Genomic DNA, 22,013 nt, shown 5'->3' on the forward strand with positions numbered 1-22,013 from the left:
TGGCTGCTGCGTTCACTCCCATCCACCGTCATTGCATTAACTCTTTACACTCCATCCATATCGACCCCTCAGTTCTCTCCTCCCCTATGTATAGCACTCATGCTCTTTTTACATTGCTAAACAGCACAGATCCTGTCAGTCCTACCATCCAACACAAGAGATGCTCTCACAAATCACTTAGCCATATGCTTACTCTAGCTATCCTCCTCCTAATCGCAGGAGATATCTCTCCCAACCCGGGCCCCCCATGTTATAGTAAGTCAAACCGCTCAAATCTCATTATATTCTCTGCATACCTTCTGTCTCTTTTAATTGTGCCCTTTGGAATTGTCGCTCAGTATGTAATAAACTCTCCTTCGTGACTTCTTCCTTTCTGATTCTCTTAACCTTCTGGCTCTTACTGAAACCTGGATCCAGCAGTCAGACACGACTGCTACTGCTGCTCTTTCATATAGTGGACTACACTTCTCTCATATCTCAAGATCGGGCAACAGAGCAGGTGGAGGCGTTGGTCTGCTCCTATCACCCTTCTTTTGAGGTCTATGTTGTCAGACTCTACATCCCCTTTTCCATGCAAGTGGCCGTGGTGTATCGTCCTCCGGGCCCCCTCCATCAGTTCCTTGATTACTTTACCACCTGGCTCCCACATTTTCTCTCCTCATTTTCTCTCCTGTGACTTCCCCACCCTTATCATGGGTGATTTCAACATTCCCATTGCTTTTCTTTTCTCTCCATCTGCCACTCACCTTTTACCTCTAACCTCCTCTTTCGGCCTTTCGCAGCTTACTAACTCTCCTACGCATGAAGATGGAAACTCCCTCGATTTGGTCTTCTTCCGGCTTTGCTCAGTGGATGATTTCACAAACTCCCCTCTCCCGCTCTCTGACCACAACCTTCTTTCATTCTCCATCAAGAACTGTCATCCCACTCAGGTCACCCCCACTTTCCACACTTATAGAAATATACAGGCTATTAACACCCATATACTTATGAAGAATCATCAGTCATCATTGGCCCCATCTCCTCCCTCTCATGTCCTGATTCTGCACTGAAGCATCACAATGAAACACTGCAAAGTGCCCTGGATGAAACTGCACCTCTGATACATAGAACAACTCAGCACAGATGGCGACAACCCTGGCACACGCTGCAAACTGGTTTCCTACAGCGGTGCTCCAGGTGCGCAGAAAGTCGGTGGAGAAAATCCAATCTACCTGAAGATTTCAACCATTATAAGTTTATGCTTAAAACATACAACACTGCTCTTCACCTCTCCAAACAAACCTATTTCAACACTCTCATCACCTCACTATCCAATAACCCTAAACGTCTTTGACAATTTTCATTCCCTACTTAACCCAAGAGTGCAGGCCCCGACCATGGATCTCTGCGCTGATGATCTGGCAAATTATTTCAAAGAAAAAATTGACCATATCCGACAGAAAATGATCTCCCAGTCCCCTCATACCATGCACTGTCCTCCCTCCCCCAATGCATCTAGCTCACTCTCTGATTTTGAAACAGTCACAGAAAAAGAAGTAATCAGGCTCCTTGCATCTTCTCGCCCTACCACTTGCACCAGTGACCCCATTCCGTCACATCTCCTTCTGTCCCTTACACCTGTTGTCACCACTCACCTAACAAAAATATTCGGCCTCGCTCTCTCTTCCGGTATCTTTCTCTCCTCATTTAAGCATGCCATCATACATCCATTAATTAAAAAATCATCCATCGACCAAAACTGTGCCACTAACTGTAGATCTATAATCTTCCCTTCTTCTCCTAACTCCTGGAACGCCTGGTCCACTCCCGTTTTATCTGCTATTTCTCAGATAACTCTCTTCTCGATCCTCTACAATCCGGTTTACACTCTTTACACTCTACTGAAACAGCCCCCACTAAAGTCTGTAATGATCTACTAACAGCTAAATCTAATGGTCACTACTCCATGCTAATTCTCTTGGATCTCTCTGCAGCATTCGAAACTGTGAATAATCTGCTCCCATTCGCTTCTAAACTCCTGGAACAGCATTTCCACGCTGACCTTTACTTCCACTCTCATCTAACTTGCTCTTTGACAATCTACAATCTGGTTTCTGTCCCCATCATTCCACTGAGACAGTCCTGACTAAAATTACCAATGACTTACTTACAGCCAAAGCTAACAGACAATACTCTATGCTCTGCTTTCGACACAGATGACCACTGCCTCCTACTACAGATCCTCTCCTCCTTTGGTATCAAAGACCTCGCTCTATCCTGGATCTCCTCATACCTTTCCAACTGCACATTCAGCGTCTCCCACTCCCACACTACCTCCTCATCCCACCCTCTCTCTGTTGGAGTCCCCCCCAAGGCTCTGTTCTAGGACCCCTACTCTTCTCAATCTACACAATTGGCCTGGGGCAACTCATAAAGTCCCATGGATTCCAGTACCACCTTTATTCCGATGATACTCAGATCTACCTCTCTGGCCCAGACGTCACCTCTCTGCTGTCCAGAATCCTGGAGTGTCTATCAGCCATATCCTCCTTCTCCTCTCGCTTCCTCAAACTCAATGTAGACAAATCTGAACTGATCATCTTTCCCCCATCTCATAGATCTTCCTTACCCGACTTATCTATAACAATTGACGACATCACGCTTTCCCCTGTACCAGAGGTCTGCTGCCTCGAAGTAACCCTTGACTCTGCCCTGTCCTTCAAACCGCACATCCAAGCTCTCTCCACCTCCTGTCGCCTCCAGCTCAAAAATATTTTCAGAATCCATCCCTTCCTCAACCCTTATTCTACTAAAATGCTTGTACATAACCTCATCATCTGCCACCTCAACTATTGCAACATCCTTTTCTGTGGCCTCCCTGCTAACACCCTCGCGCCTCTCCAGTCCATCCTTACCTTTGCTGCCCAACTAATTCATCTCTCTCCTCGCTACTCCTCTGCAAATCTCTTCACTGGCTCCCATTCCCTCAGCGTATCCAATTCAAATTACTAATACTGACCTACAAGGCCATCTATAACCTGTCTCCCCCATATGTCTCTGAACTAATCTCCCGATACCTTCCCTCATGTAATCTCCGGTCCTCTCAAGACCTCCTTCTCCACACTTATTCGCTCCTCACCCAACCGCCTCCAAGACTTCTCCCGAATAGCCCCGATCCTTTGGAATTCTTTGCCCCAACACGTCCGACTATCAACCACAGTTGGATCCTTCAGATGGAACCTGAAAACCCATCTCTTCAGGAAAGCTTACAGCCTGCAATGATCCCCGCTGCCTCCTTACCACTACTGGAGCTAACGCCACACCATCACTGGAGCTGCTGCAACCCCCCCAACCTAGTGTCTCCTTCCCCAACATCCTGTAGAATGTAAGCCTGAAAGGGAAGGGTCCTCTCTCCCCTGTATATCAGTCTGTGATTTTTTGTTTACTGTAAGTGATATCTGTACTTTGTATGTTACCCCTTCTCATGTACAGCACCATGGAATCAATGGTGCTATATAAATAAATAATAATAATCAACTCCTCCTCACTATGATCCTCTGCATTGGCCTCAAGGACACCGTTCTCTCCTGGTTTTCTCTCTGACCGCTCCTTCACTGTATCTTTTGCTGGCTCCTCCTCCTCTCATCTTCCCCTTACTGTTGGGGTTCCTCAAGGATCGGTTCTAGGGCCCTTCCTCTTTTCTTTGTATACTGGCCCTTTTGGACAAACAATCAGTAGATTTGGTTTCCAGTACGATCTCTATGCTCATGACTGCCAATTATACACTTCTGTTATCATGCCTGCCTTTTTAGAGAACACCAGTGATTGTCTTACCGCTGTCTCTAACCTCATGTCCTCCCTCCATCTGATACTGAACCTGTCAAAAACTGAACTCCTTGTCTTTCCTCCCTCTACTAACCTACCTATGCCCGACATTGCCATTTCCGTGTGTGGTTCCACCATTACTCCACAGCAACACGCCCGCTGTCTTGGGGTCATACTTGATTTCGAGGTTTCATTCACCCCTCCACATCCGATCACTGGCAAGCTCTTGTTATCTGCATCTCAAAAGCATTTCTAGAATTCGACCCTTTCTTACCTTCGACTCTGCAAAAACTCTTACTGTTTCTTTTAGTCATTCTCGTCTGCACTATTGTAATGCTCTACTAATCGGTCCCTCTCTTACTAAACTCTCCCCTCTCCCCTCTCCAATCTGTCTTGAATACTGCAGCCAGGATCATATGCCTCACCAATCGATATACCGATGTCTCTACCTTGTGCCAGTTATTACACTGGTTACCCATCCACTCCAGGTTCCAGTACAAATTTATTATCCTCACCCACAAAGCACTCTATGGCTCAGCACCACCCTACGTCTCCTCCCTCATCTCAGCCTACCACCCTACCCATGCCCTCCGTTCTGCTAATGCCCTGAGGTTAACATCCTCAATAATCAGAACCTCCCACTCCCGTCTACAAGACTTTTCACGTGCTGCGCCAATTCTTTGGAATATACTACCAAGGTTAATACCAAGGTTAATATGATTAATCCCCAAGCCCCACAGTTTTAAGCGTGCCCTGAAAATGCATTTGTTCAGACTGGCCTACCGCCTTAACCTAACTATCCCTGTGTTGCCCATTCAAAATTTTTACCATAACCAGGTTCCTCGTATCATGTTCTCACATGCAATATGCATTTAATAGCCCTCTGTGTCTGTACTGTTACATACTTAGGTTGATAACCGGTTCATGCAGCACTACATGAACATCCGATTCTTACACTATGGCTGGTCCGAACAACGAAAGCAATTTTTAACATCCACCTTTTGTGTCTCCTCTTTTTTCCTCATAGATTGTAAGCTTGCGTGCAGGGCCCTCATTCCTCTTGGTATCTGTTTTGATGTGTTTATTGTTATGCTGTGATGTCTATTGTCTGTACAAGTTCCCTCTAAAATGTAAAGTGCTGCGGAATATGTTGGCGCTATAGAAATAAAATTATTATTATTATTATTATTATTAATGTCTCCGCTCAGCCCACCTAATAGTATGATGTCTGCACATAGCCCACCACGCAGAATTATCTCACCACGCAGCCCCTCACACAGTATGATGCCCCCACACAGCCGACCTCATAGTATGATGACCTCACATACCCCACCACACACCATTATCTCAACACATACTCCCCCACGCAGCTCCCAATGTAGTATAATACTCACTCAATGCCCCTCACACAGTATGATGTCCCCACACAGCCCCTTTTGCAGTGCAATGTCCCTACACATACCCCAATTTTACACCTACACATTCCTCATCCAGTAAGATATTGTCATTCATCCCCTCATGCAGCATGATGTTGCCACAGCCACATAGCCCCCCATACAGTATGTTGTCTCCACATATCCTTTCATGCAGTATGATGTTCCCACACCCACACATACCCTCATTCAGTATGATGTCCCCACGCAATATGAGTCCCCACTATTTCCCACAAGTATTGACAACTCACCTAACCCCGTTCTCCCACTGCTCCAGTCTATGCAGTGTATTGAGACTCCACACAGTTTGCTTGATGTAGTGAAGTCATTGTGCCTGCTGTGCTCTCAATCACAGTCTCAATGATTGAAAATCTAGCTGATGCCTCTTTTTTCCATCATTATCTTCACCAGTATCTGCTTCCGGAGGATGCAGATACCGGAGAAATTGAGATGCTGGGGCAGAGGACAGGACACCATTGGTCCAGCCATCGGGTCACATGTGGCACTTTGCCCAGGTCTGCTCTAAGTCAGTATTCTACCAGTCATCCAAGCCAGATACTCGTCTACTGTTAGCTGTTTTGGAGCACTTGCCCACATCATTGCAGGTTATTGTTGGGCTGGCTGAGTTAGGTTCCCTTGATGCTGCTTTGTTAGGGAACTAGCTCACCTAAAAGAGAATTTATCAGTAGGATCAACCCTCTTAAGTTGTCTATTAGGGCATGTAGGTCTTAGGAAGCTGAATAAAATTATACCTTGATATCTGCGATCCGATGTCTTATTCCAGAGAAATCCATGTATTTCTTCTATGTAAATAAGCTGATCATAACTATGTGTCGGACACTGATGTGGATAAGATTCTTCTTCTACAGCTTATTTAAAAAAAGAGGGAGTTTACAGTGTAAGACATGTAACCAACACAGAACAGTAGAACTGAACTTTGTCTCCTTAGAAACACATTTGCTGCAGCTCTTACAGCTCTGCAGATTGCATACTGACTGCCTGTGACATGGAAACTGAAACACTGAGAGGACATCTGCAGATGTCTCCGTTATAATTACACTCAGCTCTGCAATGAGATCACGGGAGAAGAGAGTGGCATAACACACTGGTGACTCTCTCCTTTCTTTATAGTAAGCTCTGGAGGAAGATTTTCATGCAGATCAGTGTCCAGCCTGTAGTCCTGAACAGCTCATTTACACATAAGAAATATGTGTTTATCTCTGGTATTAGACATTGGATCGCAGATATCAAGGTATCATTTTATTCAGCTTCCTATGTACAGCGTGCCAATATAGACAGCTTAGGAGGGTTGATCTTACAGTTGCCCTTTAAGGAGTTCAGCTGAGTAGGGGATCTTACTATCAATGTTTATATCTAAAACATGCATGTAAATTAGCTATCTTGTGGATGTTATTAGTGACACCTAGGTGAGGTTGCAACCCCTCAAGTCAGTGTCCACGACCATTAGAAGCATCTAAAGATCAGTGTCTTGCATGGCTAATATCTCTATTCATGTTGCAAGGTTCTTTAGAGGGTCACACATTGACTTACAGAGTATCTACTTATACTGCTTGCAACAAGCACTATAATTTTCTTCCCTTCTTACCAAGAATTAATTTGCATGCTTTTCCCATGGAGCAAATAAGACTCACAAGTTACAGTTGTGCTCAAAAGTTTACATACCCAGGCAGAATTTTTGCTTTCTTGGCCTTGAACGTTCCAACATGACAACGATCCAAAACACAAGGCCAAGTCGACCTGTCATTGGCTACAGCAGAACAAAGTGAAGGTTCTGGAGTGGCCATCTCAGGTTCCTGACTGCAATATCATTGAGCCACTCACCACTCCGGGGAGATCTCAAGCGCGGAGTTCATGCAAGAGAGCCCAGGAATTCACAGAAACTTGAGGCTTGCCAAGAAAAGAGGGCAGCTTTACCATCTGAGAAAATAAAGAACCTCATCCATAACTACCACAGAAGATTTCAAGCTGTCATTGATGTTAGAGGGGGCAATACACGGTATTAAGAAATGGGGTATGTGAACTTTTGATCAGGGTCATTTGGATGTTTTTGGTTCTGTAGGGATTCGACTCTCTCAGGAGCCACGGGAGTCAATCAGGAGGCACGTTCCTTTTAAAAGTTCACAGGGTTTATTGCTTCATAACCCATAAAGCAGCACATAACACAAGGAATAGCCTTTAACTCAGGCAAAAGCAAGCATAAGTGTCCATGATTTCAGGCTCAGTCCTGGAGCCTCAGCAAACACAGGAGGCTTATCCGTCCTCACATACAGCCATTATCCACAGGCCTCACCGGGTCAGCAGCCTCAGCACGTGGTCTTCAGTAAGGTAGCACACCTTCCTCCACATAGGCCTGCTGGGACCTTCCACATGGCTCAATCAGATCCATGCGATCTCTCTCATGTGACCTACTCTGGTTACCTTATATGGTCCGTAGCCATGCCCACCGGGTCACATGGCTATGATCTCATCACAGGTCCTACAAGCATTCATACACTCTATTAAGGCATTCTAGACACCGCCCCTAGGTGGGTTTGTAGGTAGCTCTTGCTGACACAGTGTAACAACAGCTCAGCAGTACCTCTGCTGATCAACACACATATTCAAGCTTCCATCCCAAGGCCACCTACCTTGGGATACATAACGGTCATTCAGCATCCTATACCCATTACCACAATGGATATGCCTGTAGGCCTATCCTGGGACACCCACACAGTGCCCCCTAGCGAACATAGTGGTCACTACACCACATACCTCCCCCCTCTGTTCAAACTTGTGGGATTGAACACATGACATCACCCAGGGATCTCGAGACCAGGCACCCATGTCACCTTGCCTTATAAGTGGAGAGGACCATCTCCGTCTGTTTCGGTAGTCATACTGCATCATATTTACGTTAGGCCTCCCCCGCCCCCAGCGGTATCTCGGCCTTGTGCTTTGACCTTCCCGTCAACGTCCGTCAGCGTGACCAGACACTCTTTAGTCTCCACCTGTCTGCAGTGTGCTCCGTCACCCGACCTTTCTCCCACTGGCCGGCTCTCCCGGTTCGTACGGTCATGAGTCCCACGTCCAGTTGGGCTAACTGGCTGGTCTGAGTCTGACCCTCTGTCGCTACGTCCACCACCGGGTCTCGTGCCTATGCTACTAAGATTAGAACTGCCACTTGCGGACTCTCGATGTTCTTGCCTTCGACTACCTGTCCTTTCATTATTTGGAAGATCCCTTCGGGTCCTTACACCTTGGGTTGGAGGTGGATGCTACCTGATGTTCTATATCTGCTTATTCATCTGCAGTCGATCCTGTCTTAGCTGCTCTATCTCCTTCAGGTACACTACCCAATATTCCAGGAGCATGCGAAGGTTCCCAATGGTTTCCATCGAGCCAACCACAATGACTGGAACCATGTCATCTTCAACAGCTACTTGGATTTCCTCAGCAGGTGGGATCCTCACTCTCTTCGCACTGGATCGATTTACCATCTCCTGCATCACCTTTCCAAGTCTGCCAACGACTTTCCCCACCAGATTTCTGGGTACCGGGATTATGTCTTCCACAAAGCCCAGCCGACTTTGAGCTTCCCTCGCAAGCTCCAGACATCAAGCAGTTTTCCTATTACGCACCACGAGCATCTGTTTTGTGCGGAGACATTGTAGGTGCATCTCCTTCAAGACAGCCACCCTTCTCTCTGTGTCTTCTGTTTTTGCCAGTATCACCAACTGGACTGTCTCTGGTGCCCAGTTCACACTATAGGCCTTTACTGCCTTTTTAAAGGTTTCATGCACACCCTCGCTGGCACATGCTTTTCGAACGTCTTCGGTACCTCCATCACGCATTTGAAGGTCGTGGACTTGCTCTCATCCTGGACAGACGGCTCTGGGTTCCCCACGGACACTTCCCTTAATACAGTTGTCCCGACCGGGGGAATATCTTGTTCAGCTCTTAGCTCCCCAACTTCACAAGACCTTATCTCTTCACGACCCTCTGCCAAGACGGGCACCGGCAGCTCCGTTCCACCACCAGTCGGACCCAGCCGCTGTACATCTCCGCCCAAGCTCTTCTCCCACAGAAGACCATTTACTACGCCTCTGAGTTCTTCCCTCTCTTCCCTAAGGGTCTTGTTCACATTTTGCCACGTTGACAGGTGACCTCTGAGCTCCAAGACTTCTTTCTCAAGCCCTTCCACCCTGTGCTCGGCCATTTGTCTCAGGACTCTTTCTCGTTCGAGATGTTCTTCCACTATCTCCTTTATTAACTGTATCTCATGATCTTGTTCTCTTTTGGCCAGCACGTGTCGCACCACTACCTCTTTAATTATATTGTCAAAGGGTACCATTGGGTCAGTCCCGTCAGTCTCATCTCCCAGCCCACCATCCGTCATATCACGAGACGTCAGGTCCATAAGTTGGGCAGATGTACCTTTTCTTCCGGTTGATTCTACCTCTGACCTGTCCACTTTAGGAGGCGCCACCGTCTCAAGTGTCCGCTGGCCCCACAGTCGAAACGTATTTATCGTCCGACCATATGTCATCAAACACGACAAAGTCTCGGCCCCTCTCAAAGGTATGCACTAAGTTTGGTGGCATACTACCACCTTGACACTTCCCCTTTGTCATCTCAATCATAACACTGTCCACCGTATAATTCACAATGACCCATGGTCGCAGCGAACCCTGACGTTTTTCTCGGTCAGAGATAAAACGAGAGGAGTTCCTGTCAGAGTCACCTGACACTTTGAGTCCAGCCTACCAGGGACTCCTTCCCGGTGCAGCATCATGGTACACACCTGTGGCCTGTCATTATCAGGAAAATACATGCCGCACTCCTCAAAATTCATACACACACACTGCAGTTCCCCAGACATACCCACTGAGGCAACCAGTGCAGCCATTTCCTGAACCACCCCAATTTGGGTCGCCGCCCCCTCCTGAGACTCCACCCCTTTTTGGGTTACCACCCCAATTTGGGTCACCGCCCCCCTCTGGGACTCCACCCCCTTTTGGGTTACCACCCCAATTTGGGTCACCTCCATGTTTTGGGACTCCACCCCCTTTTGGGCTACCACCCCGATTTGGGCCACCGCCCCTTTTGGGATTTCCCCATGTCCGTTATACAGGTCTTCTCAGATGACAGTTCACACCACACAGTTTATGTCCCTTACGATACCACACAAGTCCTTGTTGGCACCACCACAGCTCCTGCTGTCACCGATCTTTGACACCACCGGCTGCCGTTCACACACAGCTACTGGTGTCACCTTCGTAACCCCGCCGAGTTACAGGAAGCCGCTTAGAATCATAGAATCATAGAATCGTAGAGTTGGAAGAGACCTCCTGGGCCATCTGGTCCAACCCCCTGCTCAAAGCAGGATTCGCTAAATCATCCCAGTCAGATGTCTGTCCAGCCTCTGTTTGAAGACTTCCATTGAAGGAGAACTCACCACTTCTCGTGGCAGCCTGTTCCACTCATTGATCACTCTAACTGTCAAAAAGTTTTTTCTAATATCTAATCTGTGTCTCCTCCCATTCAGTTTCATCCCATTGCTTCTAGTCTTTCCTTGTGCAAATGAGAATAAAGTTGATCCTTCTACAATGTGACAGCCCTTTAGATATTTGTAGACAGCTATTAAGTCTCCTCTCAGTCTTCTCTTTTGCAAACTAAACATTCCCAAATCCTGCAACCTTTCCTCATAAGACAGGGTTTGCAGACCGGTCACCATTCTGGTCGCTCTTTTCTGAACTTGCTCCAGTTTGTTGATGTCTTTTTTAAAATGTGGTGCCCAAAACTGGACACAATATTCCAGATGAGGTCTGACCAAAGAGGAGTAGAGGGAAATAATGACTTCACGTGATCTAGACTGTATGCTTCTGTTAATACATCCTAGAATTGCATTTGCCTTTTTTGCTGCTGCATCACACTGTTGACTCATATTCAGTCTGTGATCTATTAGTATACCCAAGTCTTTTTCACATGTGCTGTCACTTAGCCCTATTCCTCCCATTCTATATATGCTTTTTTCATTTTTATTGCCCAGATGTAGTACTTTGCATTTCTCCCTGTTAAAAACCATTCTGTTAGTTGCTGCAAACTTCTCCAGTTTATTTAAATCTTTTTGAATCCTCTCTCTCTCTTCTCTAGTATTAGCTATCCCTCCTAGCTTTGTGTCATCAGCAAATTTAATCAGTTTACCCTCAATTCCTTCATCTAAATCGTTGATAAAGATGTTGAACAATACAGGGCCCAGGACAGAGCCCTGTGGTACCCCACTTGAGACATTCTTCCAACTGGATGTGCAGCCATTTACGACCACTCTTTGGGTCCGATCACTAAGCCAGTTATGAATCCACCTAACAGTTGCCTTGTCCATTCCATACTTAGTCATTTTTTCAATAAGGATTGTATGAGAGACTTTGTCAAATGCTTTGCTGAAGTCAAGATATACTATATCTACAGCATTTCCTTGATCCACCCAATCAGTGATACCGTCATAGAAGGAAATTAAGTTAGTCTGACATGACTTATTAGTTACAAACCCATGCTGACTCTGTTTGATCACTTCATTCTTATCCAGGTATTGACATACATGTTGTTTAATAATTTGTTCAAAGATCTTTCCTGGTATAGAAGTCAGACTCACCGGCCTATAGTTGCCTGGGTCCACCTTCTTCCCCTTTTTGAAGATAGGAACAACATTTGCTCTTCTCCAGTCTTCTGGCACTTCTCCTGTTCTCCAAGAATTTTCAAAGATTATGGAGAGGGGTTCAAAAATTTCTTCTGCTATCTCCTTCAGTACTCTGGGGTGTAATTCATCTGGACCTGGAGACTTGAATTCATTTAGGTTAGCTAAGTGTTTCCTCACTATCTTTCTGTTTATAGATATCCTGGATTCTTCTATTCCCTTAATAGGACAGTGAATAACAGTTGGTGTTACATTTCCTTTCTGAGAGAAAACAGATGCAAAATAGGAATTTAAAAGTTCAGCCTTCTCAGCATCCTGTCTTACCATTTCATCATTTTCATCCTGTAAAAATCCTATAGCATCTTTGACTTTTCTTTTACTTTTGACATATCCCCAAAATCCTTTATTATTGCTTTTGACATCTCTTGCAAGCCTCAATTCATTTTCAGCTTTAGCTAATCTGATTTGTGCCCTGCAGGTTCTGCAGACAGCATTATATTCTTCTTTAGATATGCCTCCCTCTTTCCATTTTATAAACATTTTTTTCTTCCTTTTTAGCATGTGCTTAAGTTCTGTGTTCACCCATCCTGGTTTCCTTAAATGCTTCCTATTCTTCCCTCTTTTCGGAATTGTTAACAACTGTGCTTTGAGAATTTCATTTTTCAAGATTTCCCATCCTTCCTGGACATTTTTGTCTTTAAGGATATCCAGCCATTGGATCCCTCCAATTATCTTTCTGAATCCCTTAAAATCTGCCTTTCTGAAATCTAACCTTGACGTCTGAGTCTTCACAGGTCTTCCGCCTCTAGTTATCCAAAATTCTAAAATAGCATGGTCGCTACCTCCTAGGGTTCCAGCCACTTTTACCTCCTCAACCATTTCCTCCCTGTTTATATGGATTAGATCCAAGGTAGCAGTTCCCCTTGTTTTCTCCCCTACCTTTTGGAAGATAAAGTTGTCAGCAAGAGAGGATAAGAATTTCCTTGACCTGTTAGTTTTGCCTGAGAGAGATTCCCAACAAATGTCTGGATAGTTGAAATCTCCCATAACAACTATGTCATATTTTTTGGAGAACTTGGCCATTTGATGCATAAAGAGTTCATCCATATCTTCAGCTTGCACAGGCGGCCTGTAGTAAATGCCTACAATGGTGTCCTTTCCATTGTTCTGTCCTTGTATTCTTACCCAAACAGTTTCCACAGAACTCCCAGTCTCTGAAGCTTCAATCTCTGTGCAGATATACGCGTTTCTAACATACAATGCAACACCCCCTCCTCGTTTATCAAGTCTGTTTCTTGCAAATAAGTTGTATCCTTCTAGTCTTGTATTCCAATCATGTGTATTGTCCCACCAAGTTTCAGTGATTCCAATGACATCATATTTCTTTTCCTGTGTTAGTAGTTCCAATTCTCCTTGTTTGTTGCCCATGCTTTGTGCATTAGTATAGAAACATTTTAGTTTGTGATTGGTTTCTCTTTCTCCAATATTTTTATTTATTAGATTCTTTCGTCTTTGTTCTTCCTTTCCACTTCTAATAGCAGAGTTCTCAATAGCATTTGTCAGGTGTATGGTTTTTTCTGGTCTTTTGCTTCCCTTCCCATGTTGTTCTAGTTTAAAGCTCTCCTTACAAGTGTAGCAAGGTGACTTCCAAATACATGCTTTCCAGTCTTCGTAAGGTGCACCCCATCTCTAGCAAGTAGTCCATCGTATAAGTAGTTCACTCCGTGATCCAGAAATCCAAATCGTTGCTGACGGCACCATCGACGTAGCCAGTTGTTCACCTGCAGAATCTTATTCCACCTCCTTGTTCCATGGCCATCCACTGGGAGGATGGAAGAGAAGACCACCTGCGCTCCCAGTTCTTTCACTTCCTTGCCTAAGTCTTCAAAGTCTCTGCAGATGGTTTCCAGGTCGTGTCTTGCGGTGTCATTTGTCCCCACATGTAGTAGCAGGAATGGGTAGTCATCTGTAGGTCTGAATAGTCCTGATATCCTGTCAGACACATCTTTAATTTTTGCACCTGGAAGACAGCACATTTCTCTTGAAGTTATATCCGGTCTGCAGATAGCGGCCTCTGTTCCTCTCAACAGGGAATCCCCCATGACCACCACTCTCCGTTTCTTCTTCACAACATTTTTCTTTCTCCATCCAGGAGGACTCTGAAGGCGTACAAGGTTGCTGTTTGTTGGCAAAGTCTTATCCTGATGTATTTCTTCATCGTTTTCCTGCGTGAGAGCCTGGTACTGGTTTCTGAGCAGTATGGGTGCTGACTGCCTCCTGATCCTCCTGCTTCTCTGGGTCACATGTCTCCATTCCTCTGTTTCTTCAGGTGCACTTCGAATTTCTTCTCTTTCTGTAACATGAAGAGATAATTCTGCTCTGTCCAAGAACTCTTCACCTTCCTTAATGATCTTCAACATAGCTAACCTCTCTTCGAGATTTTGCAACTTTTCCTCCAACAGGGACACAAGCTTGCATTTGTGGCATGTGAAGTTTGGCTTTTCCACTGGTAAATCTGTGAACATGTAGCAAGAAATGCAGCTCACCAAATGGCTCCTGGCCTCTTCCATCTTGAGATTTCTTAGAAACGATGAAAGATGAGCCGATTTCCTCTTTTCAGCTGCAACAGCCAAAACCCAGTGATCGTTGAGCTCGCGGAGACTCTTCACTTATCCCAGAAGGCACTGGGAATATGCAAATGATCTCCTCAAGACTCTTCCCCTGGTTTTCCGATTTCCTCTTTTCAGCTGCAACAGCCAAAACCCAGTGATCGTTGAGCTCGCGGAGACTCTTCACTTATCCCAGAAGGCACTGGGAATATGCAAATGATCTCCTCAAGACTCTTCCCCTGGTTTTCCGATTTCCTCTTTTCAGCTGCAACAGCCAAAACCCAGTGATCGTTGAGCTCGCGGAGACTCTTCACTTATCCCAGAAGGCACTGGGAATATGCAAATGATTTCCTCAAGACTCTTCCCCTGGTTTTCCGATTTCCTCTTTTCAGCTGCAACAGCCAAAACCCAGTGATCGTTGAGCTCGCGGAGACTCTTCACTTATCCCAGAAGGCACTGGGAATATGCAAATGATCTCCTCAAGACTCTTCCCCTGGTTTTCCGATTTCCTCTTTTCAGCTGCAACAGCCAAAACCCAGTGATCGTTGAGCTCGCGGAGACTCTTCACTTATCCCAGAAGGCACTGGGAATATGCAAATGATCTCCTCAAGACTCTTCCCCTGGCTTGTCCCCTTCGTAACCCTGCTGAGTTACAGCAAGCCGCTTGTCACCTTCTTGACTCCCATTGAGCCACCGCAGGCTGAGTTGAGAAAAGAAAAAAAAACACACCACACAAAACTCACGTGTCCTGTCTGTGTGCTATTCAGAACGTTCCGTCTCCGCCTAAGACCGTCCAACACAAAGGGCGCACCGGGTGCCTATTCAGGGAGCTGACCCTCCTCCCAGGGTTTCCCAACACACCGGTCTCACCAGGTCCAGGGACTCAGCGGGTGCTCTTCAGGACATCCATCTCCTTCTGAGACTGCCCAACACTCACGCCTCATCAGGTTCAAGGTCATACCACATGCTCTAGGGATAAGGGATCCGATTCTTCTCCCAGAACCTCCCAACACTGACCCTCCAGGACCTTGCTCACTGAACCCTCCAGATACACAGTCTTTCCCACTGACCCAGGTCAGCATACCACAGACTCCTGTCTGTTACCTGTTGGTGACGGCCACACAGGTTCCCGGACGCCTCTTCTCCTCAGAGGTATCCCACAGATATCAATACAGTCACTTTCTCTGACCCCGGTCAGTATTAGTCATGATTTTCCAGACCGTCTGTTCTCCTGGCTCAGAGCCGCCAGTACGGCATCATGTGCTTCTTGGAACCGCTGCCCACATTCTCCACCAATTGTAGGGATTCGACTCGCTCAGGAGCCACGGGAGTCAATCAGGAGGCACGTTCCTTTTAAAAGTTCACAGGGTTTATTGCTTCATAACCCATAAAGCAGCACATAACACAAGGAATAGCCTTTAGCTCAGGCGAAAGCAAGCATAAGTGTCTTTGATTTCAGGCTCAGTCCTGGAACCTCAGCAAACACAGGAGGCTTATCCGTCCTCACATACAGCCAATATCCACAGGCCTCACCGGGTCAGCAGCCTCAGCACGTGGTCTTCAGGAAGGTAGCACACCTTCCTCCACATAGGCCTGTTTGGACCTTCCACATGGCTCAATCAGATCCATGCGATCTCACTCTATTAAGGCGTTCTAGACACCGCCCCTAGGTGGGATTGTAGGTAGCTCTCGCTGACACAGTGTAACAACAGCACAGCAGTGCCTCTGCTGATCAAAACACATATTCAAGCTTCCATCCCAAGGCCACCTACCTTGGGATACATAACGGTCATTCAGCATCCTATACCCATTATCACAATGGATATGCCTGTTGGCCCATCCTGGGACACCCACACAGCACCCCTAGCGGACATAGTGGTCACTACACCACAGTTGTCATAACTTAAAAAGAGAAAACATAGTAGTTTGACAATAAATGGCTTCACCCAACCACTAACCATGAGTGGAGAAAAACTTTTGGTGTTATCATTCATATTCTCTGATAAAAGGCCAAGAAAGCAAAAATTCTGCAGGGGTATGTAAACTTTTGAGCACAACTGTATGTGATCTTCTTCTTAAGAGAGCCCTTAAGTCCTCCCTTAAATTACCATATATAGTAACAGGACCCCCAAAGTTTTCACAAACTTTGAACAGGTCTAGAGAATAATCTCCAAAATTTCTGATAACAGAAACTTCAATATTTAATCATTTATTTAGTTGACCACTATCTTCTGAAGTGTATGACCAGTTTTAATAAATGAATATACAGACAATACATTTTTATTCTCAAGCATATTCCTTCTTAAATAGGGTATTTTTTATTTCTATGGCAGAACATAATGTTCAGAAAAATGCCATAGCAAGATATATTTTTCTGTTAAGGAGTGGATTCAGCATATATGCAGAGAATAAAAGAATTGTCTCTTGATCATTCATAGTTGTCGGTCAATGTTGGCAGTAGTATAGCATAATACAATTGAATCATAATTATAGACATTCATTATGTCATATTGAGAGTGTAATTAGGGTTGGTCTGGACAAAGTGAGGATCAAAAGATTATGAAGGAACAATGAGGCTCAACCAGATCTGGATTGATGAACAGAGGACTACCCAGTTTCTTGGATTATTTGTTGACTTTCTTGTCTTTTTGGACTATATTGATAAAATGACCATTGGGTACTATAAACTAGAGGTTAAGATGAGCTTACTTGAGAACGAACCATCAGAATAGTTTTTGTCTGGTCGTCCAATATTATATCATTCATGACACATTAGAGAGCCACTGCCATCAGTCTGGGCTAATCTATTGGCCAATTGACTTCTGTGACTTCTCATGGCAGGAAAAGAAGAGCTCTTAAACTTAGCACCAACTTAGTTCTTATGAGGGCCATCAGTCAATATAGTAATTCTCCACTCAGGGATGATGAAAAGGTAGAATAGAAGGGGCATTGGGAATTTGAAAGTAAATCACTGGATATACGGAAAGGCCAGAAAAACCATATATTATTTTAACAATCTGAACTCCTCTCAGTGCTTCTCAGGACGTTATCCGACAGAAAGCTGTTCCTGGTTGAGTATCACTGTATCTCTGCAGAACTTTCAAGTAAATGATCTTAAACTTCTTTTCTACACTTACACACCTCCAGCAATGTACATGGTCTTTACCACAAAGCTATGGTTCCTCCCTTCATTCTTGCAGAAATTCATTAGATTGCATTGTGACCTGAAGACAACATCTTGAGAGCTTCCTAAAGGCCAAACAGCAATTCCCTACTAATCTTATAAGAAGATGCCGCTGACCAGCCTCGGGTCAATTTGCTGTATAGATTTGTGTAGGTCTTCTGCTTACTAAGCAACATCAGAATCAACATTAACCCAACCACAGCGGAGGAATTCTTTCTAGACATGAATCCTACAGGAGATTCCTCTGAGCACAAGAACTTTTCAGACAACCTGTCAATTACCAAAATATTATAGCAATCTACACATAACTGGCCATAGAGTAAAATTGCTCCCTTGATACCAAAATATACCGTAATATGAATATTAGTATGCCTTTATTTTAAATACCTGGTGTGTTACCAGGAGGGAGATTATGTGCTGTGAATATGCTACGGAGGTGTAGCAGAGCTGTGTTTGTTATATCTCATAGTGACGTCTTATTGTGTTTGCTGTGGTTTTACATTGGACTGAATTATCACATTCAGTGCTACCGTGAAGAATGAAATTCAGCTTGGCTACATCTGTCAGTCTGCAATTCTCAGAGGAGCACACTTTTTTTGCATAATCAAATAGCCCTTTTGCATGTGATCTGGTTATTGCTCTGTTGACATGTAAGCACTGCAGAAATGATGCCGCTGGCATTTAAAAAATATACTTCTTTGCCCCACATAAAGGATTGTTTAATAGCAGAAAACTCAGACACAATGACTGCAGACGTGTACATGTAGGTCTGCAGTTAACCCTTGGATCATGGAATTAAAAGTGCTTGTGTGACTGGAAGTGCCATAGATAACCCATGGAAAATGGCATTAACCATACTTGATGGAACCAGAGGTGCCATAGTTGCCCTCTGGATCATGGCATTACCCATGCTAGATGGAACTAAAGATGCCATACAGTAGTTAATCCCTAGATCATGGCATTAACCATACTTATTGGAACTATTAGTGCTATAGTTAACTCCTGGATCATGGCATTATCCATTCTTGGTAGAACTAGAGGTGCCATAGTTAACCCTGGGATCATGGCATTAACCATGCTTGGTGGAGCATGAGGTGCCATAGTTAACCATGCTTGGTGGAACTAGAGATGCCATAGTTAACTACTGGATCATGGCATTGGTGGAAGAAGAGGTGCCATAATTAGTTCCTGGATCATGATATTACTAGTGCTTGGTGAAACTATAGGGGCCACCATGTTCTCTAGTATGACAACATCTTCTCTGTATGATTGCTACCCATCAGGATAGACACTTGACACCAGCCACTTTACATGGTGGATATAGTAAGAAATGTTAGACTCCATCCAAGATGCTGTGTTAGTTAAGCTGGGTCAGCGTTCAGGAACCTCCACATATCTCAATAGCCCCAATAACAGGAAGCGTGGGGACTCCCTTCCCCCCACACACCCTGCCACTGTCCCCGCAGCAGGAAGTGTCATACAGACACACACACTTCCTCCATTCAAACAGCTGAATGTGTAGTACGGAGGAGAAACCCCTACCCTCTGAGAATATGATTCTGTGGACACAAATGCATATAGACAGACTAGCTAAGCCAATAACAATATACATAGTGCAGATGAAGAGCAGATACGAGCTGGTCTCTGTTGACCGTGGTATTATATCTTTACTGGTGTCATGGAAACTCTACATGCCTTAACATACATAGCACCATTCCTGGAATCTTTTGCAAAGGACTGTGGGAATGCATGGCCTTCTTTGGGCAATTGGAAATATGCACTGGTGTCCGTCACGTTAATGGCCTATATATTCAAATTACAAAGATAAGTATGTAGGGCTTAAAACCCTATTGGTCTTACCTTGATGGGTGCTGTGCTGAAGCGGATTTTTCGTGTAGGAGCTTGTTCTTCTTCTTCAGAGAGACCCTCTATTTCTTGACAACTGTTGATTGCTTCATAAAATCCATCCTCGTCTTCATCCAAACCACTTCCCCCTGAGTCCTCCCCTAGTCCACTATAGGCACTGAGTTCTATAACCTCTACCTCAGACCAGTCTTCCCTTTTGTAGTCTTCTTCTGCCACCTCCACTTCTTCCTCAAGTTCTGATTCCCGAGCTGTTACTCCTTTTGCTTCTGAGCCTCCATTTTCCATTGCAACATTGGTGATACCCTCGTCCTTTGATGCCTCTGTCTCCTTGACCACATCCGTTTCTGATTCTCCACTTTCTTCTACTTCCACTGGTTTGATTTTACATATCTCCTGGATTGAGTTTGGCTTCGGAACAGCATCCGCAACCTTTCCAACAGATTTTTTGTCTTCTGTGGCCTTAGCTGCTTCTGGTTGGAAAAGTCTTGTCCGCCGGCCAGTTGGACCTTTAACGGGAACCTTGTGAATGTTATTGCGGAGATCTGCATTCTCAAAAACTGCACTCAATTGGCTAACAGTGGGCGAGACGGCATCAGTGTCTAGTTTGTCAAGTGATTCTGTGCTCCCACCGAACCTCACTACAACATCCAGTTTCCTGTCTTGAAACCCACCTCTTTCCTTACGCAGAAAGATTCTGTTGGTGGTCTCCTTTTCTTGGAGGTTTCTCTCAAACACTCGGCGAGCTTCCTGTAGTTTGGAAGGCGGTCTATCCGCATTTGTATCGAAATGGCTTACCCGCTCCGATACGCTGGTCCCCAGCTTTAGTAGGGCGCTATGGTTGACATTTTCATTCAGGCTGCCGGCCCGCGGCAAAGTCAGTCGAGATGGCTTCTCCTTGGCCTTACCAATGTCATTCTCGCTACCTGCTGGACCTGTACCCATCTGCAGAAACATATTCTTGATACGGTGAACATTGGAACCATATTTGCACCTTGATTTGCGCGCTTCCTCAGACTCTGCTTCGGGTGCCCCATCTTTATTTCCCCGTAGCGTCTGCACCCCAACCTCATATGCATTTCTATGTGGAGAAGAACTCCTGGGCCCCCCACCTGGGGTCTTACCCTCCGTCTTCATCATTTTTGGGATGTAGGACGTGGGTACCCAGATCTCATAGTCCTCTTCTCTTCTCTCCTCCTCCTCCAACCTCCTCCTTTTTGTGTCTGTCACATCAAGCTGAGTAAAGCATCTTCTCTTCTATACAGCGGAGCAGTGGGATTATGCAGGGTAGCTATGAAGCGGAGCTATGAAAAACACAGTCACCCACCATATCACTGTAGCTGATGCATCCTGGCCTAAACTAGCATCACGAAAAGCAACATCCTCCTTCCTCCTTTCTCTCTGTAACCCCCCCTCCTCTCTGTGTATCACTCCCCCTCTCTTGCGCTCTCCCTTTTTTCCTGCCTTCTGCAATCTGAAGGGGTTCCTGCAGGGTCCTATAGAGAGGAGGATTACTAGATCTGAACAAAAACAGAAAGGGAGGAAGGGATTACAGAAAAAAAGAGTGATCCATCTGTCAAAATGTATTAAATGACTAAAGAAAGAAAATGAATAGTTGAAGGCGCGCAAGCATAGTTGTATGTATGCATATACACATACATTTACACATACATATATATGTGTACATATATATATACTTACACACACGTATATTTGTATGTATGCTGCCTTTTTTTTAAATATATACATAAAAAAATGCTATATATACACATATATATTTATATTTATACATTCAGTTCCTACTTCCTACTGTGGCAAAGCTAATGTTTATTTGGTCCTGCCAATAAAGCTTCTTTGAATTTGAATACATATCTATATCTATAGATATAGATACATACATACATATACTGTATATATTTATATATAAAGTAGCTGCACTCTCATTTCAAAGAGGTGAAAAATGGTATTTATTCCAAGCGCATGTACACAACGCTTTGACACTGTCAAAGAGCCTTTTTTAGACCTGAAACATTGTGTGTATATATATATATATATACAGTAAATATATAGTAGTCCTGTGGTACAGAGTCTGTGGCTTGTACCTACGTGCCCCTTATTTGATTTGTGCTGCTATATCTTTTTTGGAAGTATATATATGTACAGAATGTAAAAAAAAAAACTTCCTTCTCACCCCCCCTTTGGTCTTTGCTTGTTGTATGTATATATTTTTTTTTGGATATATATACACAGACAAACACACACTATACAGTATATATATACATGAGTATAGCTATAATAAACATACGTATATCTATATATAGAGAGAGAAGATATACAGGTAAGGCTCATGCTCTGTGTGTATACTAACTATATATACAGTATATGATCATGAATATATATAATATACTGTATATATATAATAT

General features: G+C 44.6%; 1 protein-coding gene across 1 annotated transcript in view; it reads right to left on the reverse strand.

The window, feature by feature from the left end:
• Window positions 1-21,028, reverse strand: part of PPP1R9B (protein phosphatase 1 regulatory subunit 9B) — a 72,888-nt gene extending 51,860 nt beyond the window's left edge. The window contains exon 1 of the mRNA XM_073572788.1: window positions 19,588-21,028. Coding sequence (XP_073428889.1) covers window positions 19,588-20,730 — 1,143 coding nt within the window. The 5' untranslated portion in view covers window positions 20,731-21,028. The remainder of the gene's footprint in view (window positions 1-19,587) is intronic.
• Between the last annotated feature and the right edge of the window lie 985 nt (window positions 21,029-22,013).

Source organism: Dendrobates tinctorius, unplaced genomic scaffold (genome assembly GCF_039654945.1).
Source record: "Dendrobates tinctorius isolate UK_male_01 unplaced genomic scaffold, ASM3965494v1 ptg000032l, whole genome shotgun sequence".
Taxonomy (NCBI): Eukaryota; Metazoa; Chordata; class Amphibia; order Anura; family Dendrobatidae; genus Dendrobates; species Dendrobates tinctorius.